General features: G+C 42.5%; 1 protein-coding gene across 2 annotated transcripts in view; it reads left to right on the top strand.

Moving 5' to 3' along the window:
- TBC1D8B (TBC1 domain family member 8B) overlaps positions 1-17,748 on the top strand; it is a 62,173-nt gene that overhangs the window by 21,255 nt on the left and 23,170 nt on the right. For both annotated transcript variants that reach the window (XM_054039293.1, XM_054039292.1), the window contains exons 3-8: positions 1,776-1,894; positions 3,781-4,006; positions 5,426-5,666; positions 7,977-8,184; positions 11,420-11,587; positions 14,949-15,098. In XM_054039293.1, coding sequence (XP_053895268.1) covers positions 1,776-1,894; positions 3,781-4,006; positions 5,426-5,666; positions 7,977-8,184; positions 11,420-11,587; positions 14,949-15,098 — 1,112 coding nt within the window. The remainder of the gene's footprint in view (positions 1-1,775; positions 1,895-3,780; positions 4,007-5,425; positions 5,667-7,976; positions 8,185-11,419; positions 11,588-14,948; positions 15,099-17,748) is intronic.

Raw genomic sequence — 17,748 nt, 5'->3', positions numbered from 1 at the left:
TAGAAATGTCCGGGATTTCCCCCTTCCCCTCATGCAGAGTGCGGCGCGGCTGATTGGACGGCTGTGCCTGATTGAAAGCCGCTTGCAGCCACTGGGGCCTCTAGCAGCCAGAGTCCCTCCCCCTCCCCCGCTCCCTCCTCCCATGCAGAGCAGTGCCTTATTTGTTTGGCTGCAGTGTAGCCCGCAGCTCTCCCTCGGCCTGGTGGAGGGGGTGGGGGTCAGGCAAAGGACAGGGAACGGGGGGTTAGATTGGTCGGGGATTCTGGGGGGGCTGTCAGGAGAAGGGGGTGTAGAGAGCAGTTGGGGCAGTCGGGACAGGGAGCAGGGGGGGTTAGATTGGTCGGTGGTTCTGGGGGGGTTGTCAGGAGAAGGGGGTGTAGAGAGTGGTTGGGGCAGTCGGGGCAGGGAGACTTAGATAGGGGGTGGGGGGATTCTGAGGGGGGCGGGAAGTGGGAGGGGGCGGGGCTAGGGCGGTACCCCGTGTCCTCTTTTTTGATTGTTGAAATATGGTAACCCTAGATAAACATCTGTCCTCAGGCATGGTGTTGGTGTACATAATCCTGCCTCAGTATTGGGGGGCAAGGCTAGATGACCTCCTGAGATCCCTTTTATCCCTACATTTCTATGATTTAATTACTGCATTTATATGCCCTTCATATTTTGGATGTACAGCTTTATCCTGGATTGTACAGCTTAGTTCTTTCTAAACATTGATTATGTCAAATTATTCCTGTTCCTGCATGCATACCGAGAAGGAAAAGAAAGTATCTTTTGCTTCAGTACATTGGGTTTGCAGGAAGTGCAAGAGTGAAAGACCAGTCATTCTGGGTAGGCCCAAAGACATTTCAAGGATCAGTCAGTTTATATGAATCAAAAAGGCAGTGGTTTCTGCATCACGGAGTAGCTGCCACATACATTCTTTATTTTGAATGGAAAAAGATTTCTTTACAATTGTGGAAGCCTAGTAAGGCAAAACAGTACCCACTTTGATCTTGCGGTGTAGACAGGACTTGAATTGTGTAGACAGAACTACAGTTCTTCCTGAATTGTGGTCACCGAAGCTTTAACATGATTAGGAATATGATTAATTTGTGACTTGGTCCTACATCACAAGGTCGAAGCATGACATAGCCATGTTGAGTGCTACTAGGTGGTAATCAGGTCCTGCTTTACGATAGAGTTATTTAGACAACATAGATGTCTATAGAATGTATCTGAAGAGGAAGAAACTTTGCTGTATCTAGAACAGTAGTTTCCAAACTTTTTTTTTGCAACCCAACATTGCCCCGGCACCACAATCCTAATCCTGGCCTGGTGCAGAGCAGACCCTCTTGGGTCGGGATGATTGGAGAGCGAACCTGCCCCGCACTCATCCTGTAGCAGCAGTTCTCATCCTGCAAGACAGGGCCTGGCTCTTCACTCCACATGTTGTGACCTGATGCATGGGGTCTCAGCATCACTCAGGTTTGGCCTGGCCACATCTTGCTCTCCAAACCTCCTGCCTCCCCTTCACACTGGGCCAGGAGAAGTGCATGTTTGCTTAGCCCCGGACCCTGTGATGGGTTAATCTGGCCCTGGACATGGCAACCCAACTAGAGCCTTCTGATGACCCACTGATGGGTCGGGACCCAACATTTGGGAAACAGTAGTAACTATGATCACTGTGCTAACTACGACCGTTTTGATTATTTTTCCAGTGTGGACAAGTTCTTTGTGATTTTTGTTTAGGTGAAATTTATTTCTTAAGTTTTATTAACCTGTTACTCTTTTATCAGGAGCCAGCAGAGAAGAAATAACGGAACACTGGGACTGGTTGGAACACAATGTTATGAAGACCTTATCTGTGTTTGATTCAAATGAAGATGTTACTAGCTTTGTACAGGGAAAGATAAGAGTAAGTAGCATGTAGGTGATATAACAGAGGAAAGCTATGATTTTCACTCTTCAGAAATATATCTATAACATTCCCTTTTTTTAGGACATTAGGGGACAACATTGTGGTGCAATGTAATTCTTTTTATGCAGTACTATATTGCAGTTGGATAGGAGCAATGGAATGGGGTGAATCTATTTCACTTCAAAGATAAGTAAAATTGATAAGGACAAATCCTGTTCTTGCTGATAAACAAAATGTATCAGTTGCCTTCAATTAACTGTTTAAAACTTGTGGGAAAAGAATATTCTGCAACAATAATAATAATTGAGAAAGCAAAATGAGGCCTTACACTAATCTCGAGGGCCTTTCCCTGTCTGTCTATATGCAATGCTGTCACAGATACACAGGATCTTCTCTGTGCTCCAGCCTGTAACCAGGGACCCCTTCAGTATGCCGGGCACCAAAGACCCACACAGTTCCACATGGGCAGGCCCTTAGCCTCAAGGACTCTGAGACTGGGCCTTCGGCACCAGCACTCCCTGTCTCTCTCCGTGAATCCCTGCAGCGAATTCAGCCCAGTCAAACTCCTGCGGGAGGCTTGGACTGTAGCCCTTCAGAGCACAGTGCTCTCACAGAGTATTTACAGCAACACAGGCAGCCTCTCCAAAACAAGGTAATTCTTTATGGGTCACCTGGCTACAGAAGCTGAAAGTCCTTAGTCTGGCACACAGAAGCAGACGTTATGCCATGGTCCATCCTGGCAAAGCCAATGCTATCATCCAAGCTGTGATGGACTCTATCCCTTGCTCTATCTCCCTGTTCCCTTTGGCTTCCCAAGTCAGAACTCTTGAGTCCCTCCAAAAGTGCAGCCATTATTCCAGTTCAGTTCATATATTTCACCTGCTGTGGTTTCCTGCTGTTTGGGGTTGATTGTTCAGTCATTGTTGGGGGCGGGCTCTTTGTCTTGCTGGGTCCTGTGTTGATCAACCAGATCCTTAAGGACCCAGTCATTCCACCCAGGCATCAAGGTAGTGCACACACCTCCTGTCCCCAGCGCTGTTCCAGGAGCAGCATTAACCCTTTTGCATCCACTGTGCACAGAGGAAAATTGAGGCATGCCTAGAATTCATAAAAATGTTATAGAAAATGCCCCCTTTGTCACAAACATGATAACTTTTGAATGCTGCATTTGATCAATTCCAAAATTTCAGAGAATGAATGATGGGGAAATGGGGGTTGGGGAGCTCTGGTCTGAGGGGAACAGGGGGATGGGTGAGGATACAGCTCCTGGAGTGGGGGCACAGAGAGTCCCTGGGATTGGAAGAGAAATGGGGGCAATGGTACAAGGGCGAAATGTGCTATCACACAGAGACTTTGGCATGAGGGGGTAATTGGCGAATGGGGGCGGCCTGAGGGGAGGATTGCAGGGAGTCCCTGAAATAGAGGGGGATAGAAGGGTGGCACACAGGGAGCTTGTGGAGGAGGTGGGTAATGAAAGAATGCAGTGAGTCCCTGGTGTGTGAAATGAGCTCGGCCTTCAGAAGCAATGGAGTGTGTGACCTTCTAGTAATAATCCATAGCTTTTTTTATAGCACTTTCCATTAATGGACGACAAAGCACATTACAAATACCTATGAATGTAGCTTCACAACACCCCTAGTGGGGTAAGGAAGCCTCATTATTCCCATTTTATAGATGGGGAAACTGAACGTAAGTGTCTTAACCATGGTCATACAGGAAGTCTGTAGAAGGGTCTGAAATAGACTTAGGCCTCTTGACTCTCAGTCCTGTGTTTTGGCCACAAGACCATTCTTTCCCTGAAATATCCAGCACAAAATATGTTGCGTGGTTTGTTAATATATATATATTTAATTTAATCATTTTTTGTTTGTTTTTGCTTTTAGGGATTGATTGCTGAAGAAGGGAAAGGTTCTTTCATAAAAGAAGAAGATCCTGAGAAGTTTCGTGAAGCTATTCTGAAGTTCGAGAAGTGCTTTGGATTAGCAGAGCAGGAGAAGTTGGTGACCTATTACTCCTGCAGCTACTGGAAGGGGCGAATGCCCTGTCAGGGATGGCTTTATCTTAGTACCAACTTTCTTAGCTTTTACTCATTTTTGCTGGGAGCAGAAAGTAAGTTGGCCCAGTCACTCATCACCATTTTATTTTATATTTTTCAAATGTGAAGTAACATTTCACACCATAATTCTTTGAGAATGGAACTTAGTTATTTTGCAACATGAACATCAAATAAAAACAGTGTAGAAAAAAATTAGCAATCAAAATAATCAGTGGGAATATATTATTTAGAATTATTTTATTTTCATGTGCATGTGTAGCCCACTAGTGTGTGTTACTTGTCTTTCTCTGTTCTGGATTCAGAGAGAATATGGGTCTGGCACAGCTCTTAGCTGAAAATCCTGGGTCTTTAACTCAAGCTGTAGAGATTCATGCTTTCAACTCTTAAGGCTCCTGGTTCAATTCCTGTCTCATGTACAACTTTAAAACAAAAATAATCTTCCCAAATAGAGGCATTATAATTTGCTGATATTTTCACACAACTTTTTATGTATGTAAAGTCATTTTGATTGTTCATTTTAAAAAATATGCATTTATGTGAGCAATAACTGTGTGATTGAAAGCTAGAAAATATGAAGAAAGTTGCATAGACTTATAAGCATTTATATATTTTCCTGCCAGTACATGCATGCAGTACTCATGATTGCCAGCAGAAGGCACAGCGGTACATCAGAAAGACACAGGCCCCTTAGATATAAACGGTCTGCTTGCTTTAAGAAACTTTATTTTAAATGCACTATTAAAACAGAGCAGCCTGCATGATATTATAGTTCATTTAGCCATTTGCAGTTTTACATTGGAAAAAGAACAGAAAGTGTAATCTAGTACTAACATATGTGGCACTTTTTGATGTATTTCTAGCCATGAAATTGTACCTGGCAAGCTTCCTGTAACTTTGAAGATAGCCTGTGATGTTCTTGTACTTGTGGAATAGCAGTAGTTTCAGTTTTTCTGTACGCTTATTTTTGAAGGGGCACAAATGACTGAGGGCCCAATCTTACAAGGAGCTGAGCACGCTCCACTCCCATGGCAGTCAATGGTAGTTGAGTGCATTCAGCACGTGGAAGGATTGGGCTATAAAACAGGGAAAGCAACTATGTCAGGCAAGATTATAGAACCCATTTTAAATAGTACCTTACCTCACAAGCAGCTCCACTGAAGCCAATGGAGTAGGTGTGGAATAAGGTACTACTCTATAGGAGAGAGGATTATTACAATTTGGCCCTTATTGAAATACACAAAAGCTTCTTCCTTTTCCCCCAGAAACATGCAATACAATAAAGGCTGTTCAGTGGTTCACTATAATGCTTTCAGCCATGTTAGACTTCCCTACTCATTAGTGATTTAACTGTGCTGTTTAATTACATTTTATCAGAGCTGTTGACCGCTTGTTCCCTTAGTGTTAAAGAAAAAGTGTAGGCGGCTAATGAGCAGTGAGAAGTTACTCACACCTGCTTATACTCATATTTTCAGTAAAACTCGTTATCTCCTGGGATGAAATCTCAAAACTTGAAAAGACCTCCAATGTGATCCTGACAGAGAGTATTCATGTGTGCTCCCGTGGGGAGGATCACTACTTTTCCATGTTTTTGCACATTAATGAAACGTTCCTTCTTATGGAGCAGCTGGCAAACTACGCTGTAAGGAGACTTTTTGACAAGGAGACATTTGAAAGTGACCTAGTCCTCCGTGATCCTCTGCAAATCACCAAGAGGTAATTTATTGTTTGTAGAACGTCAGCTGAGTGCTCAGTAGAGTTCCAGGCACAGGAAGACACAGTCGTTGTCTGAAGGAGCTTACGATAGCAGCTTTGCTAACATTTGTGTCTTTTACCCAAGTGTCCTCTTAGACATTGGGTAATGCAGGGTGTTATAATTTACTGTTAGTTGTCAGAAGAAATCACGTGAATATGATGTATAAGAAATAATATCAGCTTTATTCACAGATACTTGTGTGGGTATCTCAGCATGTTTACAGATTCTTCATGGCTAATCAGATTCACAAAAACACCATTCAAAATAATCATCAAGGCACAAATTGACCAAATCTGTGCTAATAGCACAGGATTCTCCTTCTTTAAAACAAAACTGAACACCACATGACGTTTACTCAAGCAGGGAACATACACTAAACGCAGGAGATGGTTGCCTTCATTGTAAATTCTGTAGGAAAGTTCTCTTAACCCGGTCTTCATTCACTTTTGTCAGATCCGATGCAGGCCTAAGTCTAGAGAGCCAGATTTTGATCTCAGATATACAAGTGTAAATCTGGAGTATCCACACAAAAGGCAGTGGAGTTGCTCTGGATCTGTAACTGTAATAATAGCCCCAAGTGTGCATTATTACATGGCATATTTGCATGTTTTTCATTTTCAGAGGCTCTTCTATGGTAAAGCTTAGTTTCTCTGAGTGTATTTTAACAAATCATTAATGCTGACACGTTGGTTTTCATGGCCCAGGTTTATAAAATCCTTTCACAATTTATAGGCCAGAATTAATTGTAATTCAAGGCTTTACCTCTGTACCTTTTATTATTTTTACACAGAAAACAGAGAACATATTTGGAACAGGAAAAAATGCAGAAAACATTATTCAGTACTGTCATACACCAAAGCTGTTTAATAATAATAATAGGGTTCTTGATAGGTTCCTTAAGAGAGAACCATTTAATACATTAATATAGAAAAAGGGAGGAAAATCTTATTGCTTTATTCTCTGCTTTAACGGGATTTCATCAGAGGGTTTACAGCCCCAGATTTACATTTGTTTACATCTTGTATAAATAAGATCTCTGAAGAGGTTCCATTCTTTAGATAATAATTGTATTCAAGGTTCTGAAATATTTTGTGAAAAACATTACAGCAAAATTCATTTTCAAAAATGTAGTGTCTTAGTGGGGATAAAAAGCAAGAAGTGATGTCACTGAAGAGTAGCTTGCTGGTGAAAGGATGGGGAAGGGCAGCAAACAATTTTTTCAGCATGTGTTAATTAGATAACAAATGCATGGGCCAGATGTCATTGGCAATGGGTGATATAAGCAACCATGTGTTGGAGACTCGTGACTGGTTTTCTTACTATTGAATTGTTTTGGATAACATGAAAGGTCAGATTTAAAATATCCATTGGGTTAAAGTCTGTCTCCTGGGCCAGTGCAGGTTTGGTCCCTGTAGCATATTTGGCAGGGCTTTCTCAAGCCTAGTTTCAAATAGTGTGGCTTCCACAGCTTTCAGTGGAGGGATTTCCAGGAGTCCAATACATTTCAGCAGGGGCTTCAGTAGGAGGGGGGCTGAAGTCCTGAGCCCTGGCTACCGGCAGGTGTGCACTGGCTCTCGAACGTCTGAAGATGGTTGTATGCAGCTTGGGGGGCCAATAAGTTTGGCCACCCATGCCATATATTTATACTTGTAATTATAATATAAAACTGGATGATTAACATTTAGGTGTGATAGCAGTGCTGGAGATGGATGTTGCTCTCCTGCCAAAACATAGTTTTTTCACTGCATTTATAATGAATATAATCTTCTCTTTCTGAAGCATTATACTGTGGCAGATGTTTTTTATACATGCACCCACAGAGGCTACCTTTCCCACTAATCAATTCTTCTTCAAGCCAAAATTGGTTTAGGTTTAATTGGTTTATTTCCAAGAGTTGAAAAGCAGAGCCGATTGGGCTATTAGAAAGTGATAACTTTTCACCTAATTTAGGCCTCCATACAACAATTCATCCCCTTTCAGCAAAGCTCTTAATCATGTGCTTAACCTTAAGAAAGTTCTTAAATCCAATTGATTTAAACGGAACTTCAGCATGTGTTTTTAAGCATACGCTTAAATACTTTGTTAAAGTAGGGTGTAAGCACAGTCAACTCCCTTAGTGCCTTCCAGGATTGAGCCTGTAATATATTCGAAACCGTGGAGTATAAAGTTTTAATAGAGTCCCCTCCCAACACAATTCAGTTTTAATAAATGTAAAGTGATATTAAAATAACTTTGATTTTCCTTCTCCTCCTCCCCTTTTTATCCATTAGAGGCCTGGAGAACCGAGCCCACAGTGAGCAGTTTAGTGCATTCTTCAGGCTACCCAAAGAAGAGACCCTGCAGGAAGTGCATGAATGCTTCTTATGGGTACCTTTCTGCCACTTCAACACGCTGGGAAAAATGTGCATTTCAGAGAACTACATCTGCTTTGCTAGCCAGGATGGCAGTCTCTGCAGCATAATCATTCCCCTAAGAGAGGTATTGCAAATCGCAGTCAGAGCCAGTTACACTGAAAGTTTTATGATTTGTATGGATTAAAGTAATTAGCAATTTACTTTTATTTTAGTCAAGTTTCTCATTAGAAAATTGAATCTATTTTTATTCACTTTATATGAGGTCATTTTTTCTTGGTGCCAGCTGTATTAAGCTAAATCCCACTGCATACAGATCTCCTTTCACTTTTCAGCTCAAAGTCCCTCTCTTTTTTATCCTCTGTTCTTTTTAGGTGAGCAGGGGGTCTTTTAATGTCTCCTCTTGCACAAGTCTCACAACTTGTACTTAAACTGGGAGTCTGTCTTCATAGCCTGAGACTTATGGTCAAAAGCAAAGAGTCGGAGGGGGTGAATATTTTGGAGTGATTGGTTATGGACTCTGGAGTCTTTCGCCTGTAGGTCACCAGTTTAAATCTGGCTGCTGTGGACCGTGATTAATCAGTGCCATCTGTTCAGAGGCTTATGTGAAATGAGTTTGATAGTGTCTAGTCCTTAGTGGACAAATGTCAATTCACCATTCCAATTGGCATCCTTAACAGACAGATTAAGAATCATAAGGTAATAGAGACTGTGGGCTTGTCTACACTGGCAATTTATAACACTGCAACTTATTCGCTTGGGGTGTGAAAAAACACCCCCTGAGTGCCGCAAGTTACAGCGCTGTAAAGTGCCAGTGTAGACCGTTCACCAGCGCTGGGAGCCATGGCCCTTGTAAGGTGGTTTTTTTAGAGCGCTGTGAGAGTGCTGCGCCGTGACCACACAAGGCACGTTAAAGTCCTGCCGTGGCAGTGCTTTAGCGTTGCCAGTGTAGACTAACCCTGTGTTACAGCCTAGCTTTGAATGATCTAGGACAGAGATGAAAGACACGTGTGGATCAGTGCATGGGAAGATTCCCCTGTCCCTTTCCATGTGGCATGTATTCTGTGGACTGAGCTTATATCCGTCTCCTTAATGTTGTCAGCCTCTGATTAGTCCCAGATATATTCTTGAAATATATACACTGGAAATTACCGAGACCTTGATTAGTACTTTTGTATTCTCTTCATACATGCTGTGTGCAATACATGCATGCAGCTTACTAGACATGCTGGGACAGATCTTCATGTGGTGTCATAGACACACTGAAGTCAATGGAGCTATGTTTGCGCCAGCTGAAAATCTGCCCCGCTATGTGCTGTTAGAGCATGCATGATTACATTCTACTAGGCAAATTTCATATTCAGTTGAACTGAGTGTTTGAAAGTATTCATAGGTCCAGATTAATTTCTTGTGTAACTCAGTTGACTTCAGTGGGCATATAACAGGAATATATTGGCACACGCTACTTAGATATTGCAGTTTATGTGATTTTTCTATTGGCAGTCTTACAAACAGGGAGGGGTTCTTGCAAACTGTGATAACAAAGCATAACAGGTTGAGTTAAAGGAGCTGACTTCTTAATTCCAAATTCTTTCTTAGGAGTTGTTAGGCCCTTATAGAGTTGTTTCACGTCAGCTGGTTTTCATCCTTCATCTATGGTGGTCAAAAAGAATCAGCAACAGGAGTCAGTCTAGCAATTCACAGTCATGTTACTAATTTATTATTTCCCGAAAAGCACTACATTATTAAAATGTATTTACCGCTATAAATCATAACTATCCCATCATCGCAATGAAGATCAGCTTCAGCTGTCATTTCCTGTGGTAGATGTGTTTAGGAGGGTATTCTCAGTGGAGGATCCTTCCCGTGAATTCTGCTTCATGTGATTATTTGCAGGAGCCAGAGTCTGGCTTCTTTCAGAAAACTGTGTAAGATGCACCAGTTTCAGCAGGCACTTGAGGCCAGATTTTGGAAAGTGTTTAGCACCAATATGTTGATTTTTTTTTTTCTAAAAAATCTGTCCCATAATGAAGTTCGAGTTTTGTGGGGATAACATTATCTTGTGCCAGAATAGCAACAGCCCATTTTGTGCAATGATAGTTTAAATTGTCTGCGTTATTAATTCTGCTTATACAATGGTCCACTGTGCTCCACGCTGCTCATGGGTGTCTGTATGTGCATGCTGTCATGGTTACCAGGCTGATTGCACGGTTGTCCCTTCTTGGGGTCTCACTGAGTGCATCCCCACAGGCTGGAATTCTGCAATTTGCCCACTCCTGAACCAGGACCTGGGTTATAGTCCCCTGGGTATCAACTGTGACTCTTTCAGTAGGTCCAACTGTGAGGAGTTTTTCTTTGGGAGCCTCTGGTAGCAGCTGATTAAAGTGACTCAGTTTCTCCAAAACAAAGCATTATTTATTCTTTCACCCAAAGATGCAAAGCCTGTAGAGCCAAGGTATAAAACAAAGAGAGTCCTACATGCATATTTTCTTACCTAAGGTTAAGCTCGCTATCCGTGGGTCCAGCTTATTCCCCATCTCTAAGGTCTGGTCTATACTACCCGCCTGAATCGGCGGGTAGAAATCGACCTCTCGGGGATCGATTTATCGCGTCCCATCGGGACGCGACAATCGATCCCCGAATCGGCGCTCTAACTCCACCAGCAGAGGTGGTAGTAAGCGCCGCCGACAAAAAGCGGCAGAAGTCGATTTTGCCGCCGTCCTCACAACCGGGTAAGTCGGCTGCAATACGTCGAATTCAGCTACGCTATTCACGTAGCTGAATTTGCGTATCTTAAATCGACTCCCCGCTGTAGTGTAGATGTACCCTAAGTCAGGAGATACAGCTTGCCTGCTTGCAGCTGGCTCCCTCTGTCTTGAGTGAGTCTTCCTAGCCTGTCAGCTTTTTCACTGACATACCCTGGGGAGTCTCCCTTCCTTTTCTGCAGTCTAGCCTTTATATAGGGCTTTAGTGTCTACCCTTTGATCTTAGGCTCAGCCTAGGAAAGGGTAAAACACCCTAGCCTGGATGATGCCAGCTAGGTAGCTTCTTCCCCAACTGATGTCCCAGCCATTGTTATCTTAACTCTTGTGAAGTTGTATACCTAAGGCTGTCTTATCTGTGTCTTTGTTTTATCTTTCCTGCTCTGTTTAACAACCTCTCTTTACAGCCTACTTCAGTTCAACTCTATGCATTCAGGCAGGCAGCTATACAAAATAGAATGTTGAATCCAAGTCACACTTAATATTCATTCCAGTATGTCACACATGCACTCTCAATAGAACTTCTTTTTTTTGCAAGCCAAGCTGACAAAATTGGGTAGGAAGATGAGATTACTAATTCATGTGTCCTTGCCTCTTCAGGTCATAGCAGTGGAGAAGGCTGATCCAGCTAACAAAGGAGTCAATATTAGTACCAAAGGAAAAAGAGCTTTTCGTTTCACTGAGGTTAAGGATTTTGAACACCTGGTAGCAAAGCTCGGGATCAGAAGTGGAACAACTTCAAGTCCACATCACACTGCAAGTACGGAGGTAATAGCACAGCTAACTAATTCTTTATTAGCTATTTATGGAAAGGGTGCTGAAGTGAGTGCTTTGTCCATTCTTGCTAGGAGGCTAACTATTGTATAATTTAAAGTAGTACTGTATATCACCAATTAAAAGACAGATTTAAATGAGAGGTGGGCCTGAATCAAAATCCCAGATTGGAGCATCTCCAAACTTCAAAGGGTTTGAAATCTGAACTTTGCAAACACACCACATACTGAAATCTGAAAAGGTGGATCAGTTGAAGTGTTTCTTTGGGACCCTCACTGCTTCAGCTGGCAGGAATTCTGGGAGGCTCTGAGAAAGGGCACTGCATAGCAATGGAGCAATCTGATGTTGAGCAAGACTTCATTCCGTGCCTCATCTACTGTAGGGTTTGTTCTGAACGCATAACAAAGGGGAAGTTATAAGCATGTGTAATAGCTTATTAGCCCAAAGCAAAAGTGTGACTGAAAACCGTATCATTCAAACTGGTGTAGTGCTTCAAGGAAGTAATGCTTGGCGTACATCAGGACTGAACAAAAGTGTGAGCTGGGTGTTTCTCTGGACACACAGACTGTTCACACATACTAACAAATGTGCTTTCATTGGTGACTTTGCATTCATAGGGGAAGGGGAGGAGGAAAGAGAGAGTGTTTCCACCTGGGAAGGTTTTCTGGTTTGAGATCAGGCTTACTAAGATTGGTGAGAAATAAATAAACCTGATAGACTTCCTGTTTCTGAGTCCAACAGGACTGAGCTGTGTTATATGTAGTTAAAAAAACAGGGAATTCCCATCACAGGGAATTTGAGGTATTCCTTCCCAGACCTATCACAGCTGCTTTTTCAGAAGTCCAAATGGAACAGTAAGGATGGTACGGTGTTTAGGGGATTAGCCTGGAACTCGAGATCCCACATTTAATTTCCTATTCTACCACTTGTGCAAGTCACTTAGGGCTTGTCTACACTACCGCGCGGAGTCAATCTGAGATACGCAACTTCAGCTACGTGAATAGCATAGCTGAAGTTGACATACTTAAATCTACTTACCGCGGTGTCTTCACTGCGGTAAGTCGACAGCTGATGCTCTCCTGTCAACTCCGCTTACACGTCTCGTTCTGGTGGAGTACCAGAGTCGATGGGAGAGTGCTCAGCAGTCAATTTATCGTGTCTAGATTAGACACGATAAATCGACCCCCGTTGGATTGATTGCTGCCAGCCGATCTGGTGGACAGCGTAGACAAGCCCTTACTCTCTGTGTCTCAGTTCCCTATCTGTAAAATGGGGATAACAGCACTTCCCTATTTCCTGGGGTAGTTGTGAGGATAAATACATTAAACATTATGAGGTGCTCAGATACTATGGTGAGAGGGACCATAGAAATACCTAAGATACATTTCCTTCAATGCAAACAGTCAGACTTTTTGGTTTAAAAACAAACAAACAAACAAAACCCTTCATAATCTCTCCCATGAAAAACCAAAAAAACATCTGGTGTAAAATCAACAGTGTAAAGTCAGTGGAGCTCATAAACTTAACCAGCTGGCTCATAATGTTTACAGGATGATTGTGAGGCTGCTATTAGATGTGGACAGATCTGTGCAAATAGTGTTGTGTCTGGGGCTTTTCAGTTTCAAAATGTATCCCTCAGAACAGATACGTGGAACTTGTAATTTTTAGTAGTGCTTCTGCATACTTTCCATGTAGGCTTCTGTATTTAGGGCTTTGCTCTCATGGAAATCGATGGGACTTTCAGTAAGCTAACTCATAAAACCCCTTCATAGGTAGTCTTCTGCTTTGTCTGACCCCAAATACAGAAAATGGTCTGCTAGGCTTTAACCTTGCCATATCCTAGTTTTGGGGTGACATGACTTTCCGATAGGACAGTACTACCTTGGCCTAACTGAATGTGTGCTGGAGAGGAATACAAATGAAAAATGCTGGGTAATTCTGCTTGCTCTATCACTGAGAATATAGAGTCTCAAATGTAGATCCTGGCAAAGCTTTATACTTTTACCAATTAGAGACAACACATTTACTCCGGTGAGTCCTCCTCCTGACGAGTACGCTTATGTGAGCATGGCGACCAGGATTTGGTACTTCAGCTGTTCAGGAGATTATGTACCATTTTCCTTTCCAACACGCTTTTGGACATTAAGGATGGTTTCCTTCCCTTTCCAGAGGACCATGCTGCCAGATATTCCCCTGGACACAGGGACATGAGCCAGAGTTGAGCAGATAGTTGCTGTTATCCCAGTGGTTGCCTATAACTTTTGTTCTAAACCTAATATTCTGACAGTATAGCAGCTGTGTGGAGTTAAGAACTTTCCTCGTAGTCCAGATAGGCCTCCCACCCTGCTGCACCCAGCTCTAGTAGTTTATAACAATGATAGTAGAGGAACAGAATCGGTCGGAATAACTTGTGAGATAGTATCCATGAGCTTATGCAGCGCATACGCTGGATCAGCACAGAAAAACTGTCATGAAAGGCTCATCCTCAAGGTTCCATTCCTGAGAGTTAGAAGTAACAAGGGAAAAAAAAAAAAAGGTTTAACTTGAACAGAAATGCTCCCTAGCTGGGGTGTAGCACAGTTCTGTGACATTTGGGTGCTGAGCTCTGCCTTCTCCAAAGCATTCACCTTTGGAGTGGCCACACACGCCCAGTTACGTGCCTTGGTCTATATTACTTGCCTAATCATCAGTTTGTCTATTTTCCTTCTTAATTTGTGCTTTGAGGGTGGAAAAGATAATTGGCTTGGTATGCATACAGAAGGGAACATGTTGAACGGCAAAGCTGCTGAACTCAGGACATTTTGGCATTTTACTTTGTTTTGCTTATCGGTTTTGAAGTAGAATATTTCTCACCCATTAGGCTCTAGACCTTGTTTCTGAAATCCTGTTAGTATCCAGTGGTAGGAGAGCATACAGTGCATTTAACTTCCAGTACAATACTTGACAGTTTCTGTCCAGCTCCCATTTAAATCAGTTGGAATCTTCCTTTTCATTTCAGTAGAGTTGGATCAGGCCCTCATCTTTTTTGCGGCTCTCATTTTCATTAATGTTAATGTATGAATAAATATCTTGCTGTGGCAATAAAGAAATGTGTTGTGTTTTTTTTTTTTAAGTGGTGCCGCTTAAATTTAAATAGGAAGCTCTACAGATCAGTACCACTTCATATCTTATTTGCTCTCCAGGCAGATTTGTTAATGCTGTTTAAAGTTTAAATAATAACAACAATGCATCTGACTATTGTAATTTTGAAAGGTGCATAACAAGTGGTGCTTGGGGATGAATCATCAACTGTTATCAGTGCAGTTTCTTGCAGGACTTTTTAAGCACCTCTGACAGCTGTTAATGCATTCTGCAGGTTGCCACTACTTCTGACTCTGACAATCTGGTGGATTATTATGAAGGACAGTTAATGGCAGGTCAGAAAGGCAGCAGCAAGACTGTTAGCACAGAAGCTCTAATGACCGTATTCCACCCTCAGGATGCTGATAATCTTGACTCTAAAATGGTAAGAAAGAAAACAACTTTCCACAACTTTCTGAATCTAATGAAAAAGGATTCAAGTAAAATTGAAACTTATTCCAGAGAAAGCAGCTGATTTCTTTTATGGCTTTGGCAATTTTCTCTTATCTGCCTACTCTGTATTTTACTCTACATTTCCACAGGGGCCTTATGTATTGCTATATTCAATTTTCTGCTTCTCTTGTTTAATAATGATATGCCTTATCTTCCCACAGCAAACTTCTTTCTGCTCCTCCACCCCCTCAGGGAGGAACTGTCTGTTTGTTATGTGACAGCGAGCAAGTACTTAATTTCACATTCATTTGAACTGTCAAGACTTAAAACCAGTAGAAACGGTTTGAGAACAAGCAAAATTGTGATCCAAACATCAGCTCCATTTGCTTACCTCTTTTCAGACTCCTGACTTCTTGGTAACAACATTATGATTTGGAGAAAATGTTTCTCACAGCCCAGAGCATATCATTTTGTTAAAGGTGAAACAAAGTGGGTTTGTGGGAAACCTACTCCCCTCTTTTTTGTTAACTTCTTTATAAAGTATGAAGAAGATCTGAAAGGTTTTATTTTTAAAAAATCATCTTGCTTTTCACATAAAAAATCCAGTTCTTGGAAACAGTGGAGCTCTATGGATGACTGGAGAACCAGCGGATTACGACATTGCAGGAGATAAGGCTAAAACTTTAACAATTGAGAGGGGAAACTGTTTTTTGTATTTTGTTTGAATACTGTTTTTTGTATTTTCACCTATAAAACCAGAATATCTAATAAAGGGAGAAAGGATGTCTTCGTTAAAGATTCAACATCCCTGCTTTCTTAATTAAGGCTGATTTGAATGCCCGTTGAACCCAGTGGAAGTTCTTCCATTCGCTTCAGTGGCTATTGGATCAGGCCTTTACTCGGGAGAGACAATGCAGACCAAAAAAAAAAGATTCCCTAAGGAGTAGAGAGTTAAAGAAACCCCTACAATAACCCAGTTCCAGTTGTGGGATATTGGAGAGTGCCATATGGGGCCCCCCAGAGCCCAAACACCTGCACCCCTCTTTCCCTAGAGCCCAGCCATGGGGCACCGTGGCCCAGACACCTGTACCTCACTCCACCCAGAGCCTTTACCTCCCCCCAGCTTCTTTACTGTCCCTCCAGGAGATGCAGTGCGGCCCTGCCCTTTTTCACCCTAGACAGAGTGGGGTCTCCCAGGCCCTCTCCCATAGTTGGGCAGATGAGGATCACACTGGGCAGCCAGAGCATGCAGAGCCTACATCCCCACCAGGCTGGGTGCTCCGCTCACTGCACACTGGAGAGCCAGACTCTGCAGAGTACAGCAGCCACCTACTGGCGGCTGGCAGCTCTGCAGCCCCAGTTCCACATTGGAAACATGAAATTCTGCAGAGAACATTAATTCTGTGCAAATTCTGCATTGCACAGTGGCGCAGAATTTCCCAGGATTAAAGTGTCTAACTTCAATCATATGAGTAGCCTCACTGACTTCAGTGAGACTACTAACATGCTTAAGTACTTTGCAGCATCAGGGTCTCAATACACCTTCCACAGTTTGTTCAAACCTTTGAACTAGGTTCATTACACAAAGAAAAGATTAAGACAGGAGGCAACTGATCCCTCGTGATCAATCTGGATCCTACTGCTACTTCCTCACTCCTTTCTTCCTCCCCATTTTTCTTGTTCCAATTCCTTCTGTTACTCTCATTCTCTCATTCGACTTCCTGTTTTCCTCATCTTTTCCCTACCCCAAAAACTAAATCTCATTCTACCGAATTGCTCCACTGAGAAGAATTTCTTATTTTTCAACGAGATCTAATAAAAAATAGTGCGAGGTGTTCTAAAATTAGCCCAAGTTACAAAGACATTTTATGTATAGACACGTGCGTGATAAATAGAAAACTGCAATAGAATTCCAGAGGGAGCTATATTGAGCATCTAACTTTTAAACACAGAGATCACCTCTTTGTGTTTTAAATATTAAATTCTCTAATCTCCCCTATGGGCTGATGTGAAAACATACTGGTGGTAGACGTTACTCTTCCTGCAGGCTTCTTCATAGCAGAGCCTAGCTAATGCTGTGACATTTTTTTTTCCCCCTGGCAAACTTTCCTGGCCTCTATTCACTCTTTTTTTACTGTCAGTCTCTTCACACCGTGCAGACTTTCCCTGGGGCAGTTTGCTGTCAAAGGGCCCTCAAAGGGCTTTACCACAATCATTCAAGTAAGTGTTGGAAATGAAACGAAGATAAAGTTAACAAATTACAGAAGCTTTGTATTCTACTAGTAGCTTAGGGCAGGTCTACACTACCCGCCTGAATTGGCGGGTAGAAATCGATCTCTCGGGGATCGAATTATCGCGTCTCATCGGGACGCGACAATCGATCCCCGAATCGACGCTTCTACTCCACCAGCGGAGGTAGGAGTAAGCGCCGTCGACAGGGGAGCCACGGAGGTCGATTTGCCACCGTCCTCACAGCGGGGTAAGTCGGCTCCGATACGTCGAATTCAGCTATGCTATTCGCGTATCTGAATTTGCGTATCTTAAATCGAACCCCCCGTAGTGAGGATGTAGCCTTAGTTACTTAAATGGCATGTTCTCCATTGTGGGTTTGGTTATATTTTATTTCTACTGAAAATGCTTGT

This window comes from Malaclemys terrapin, chromosome 9 (genome assembly GCF_027887155.1).
Source record: "Malaclemys terrapin pileata isolate rMalTer1 chromosome 9, rMalTer1.hap1, whole genome shotgun sequence".
NCBI classification, from domain to species: Eukaryota; Metazoa; Chordata; order Testudines; family Emydidae; genus Malaclemys; species Malaclemys terrapin.
The sequence above is the reverse complement of the archived record's forward strand: the minus strand, read 5'-3'. Positions and strand labels throughout refer to the sequence as shown.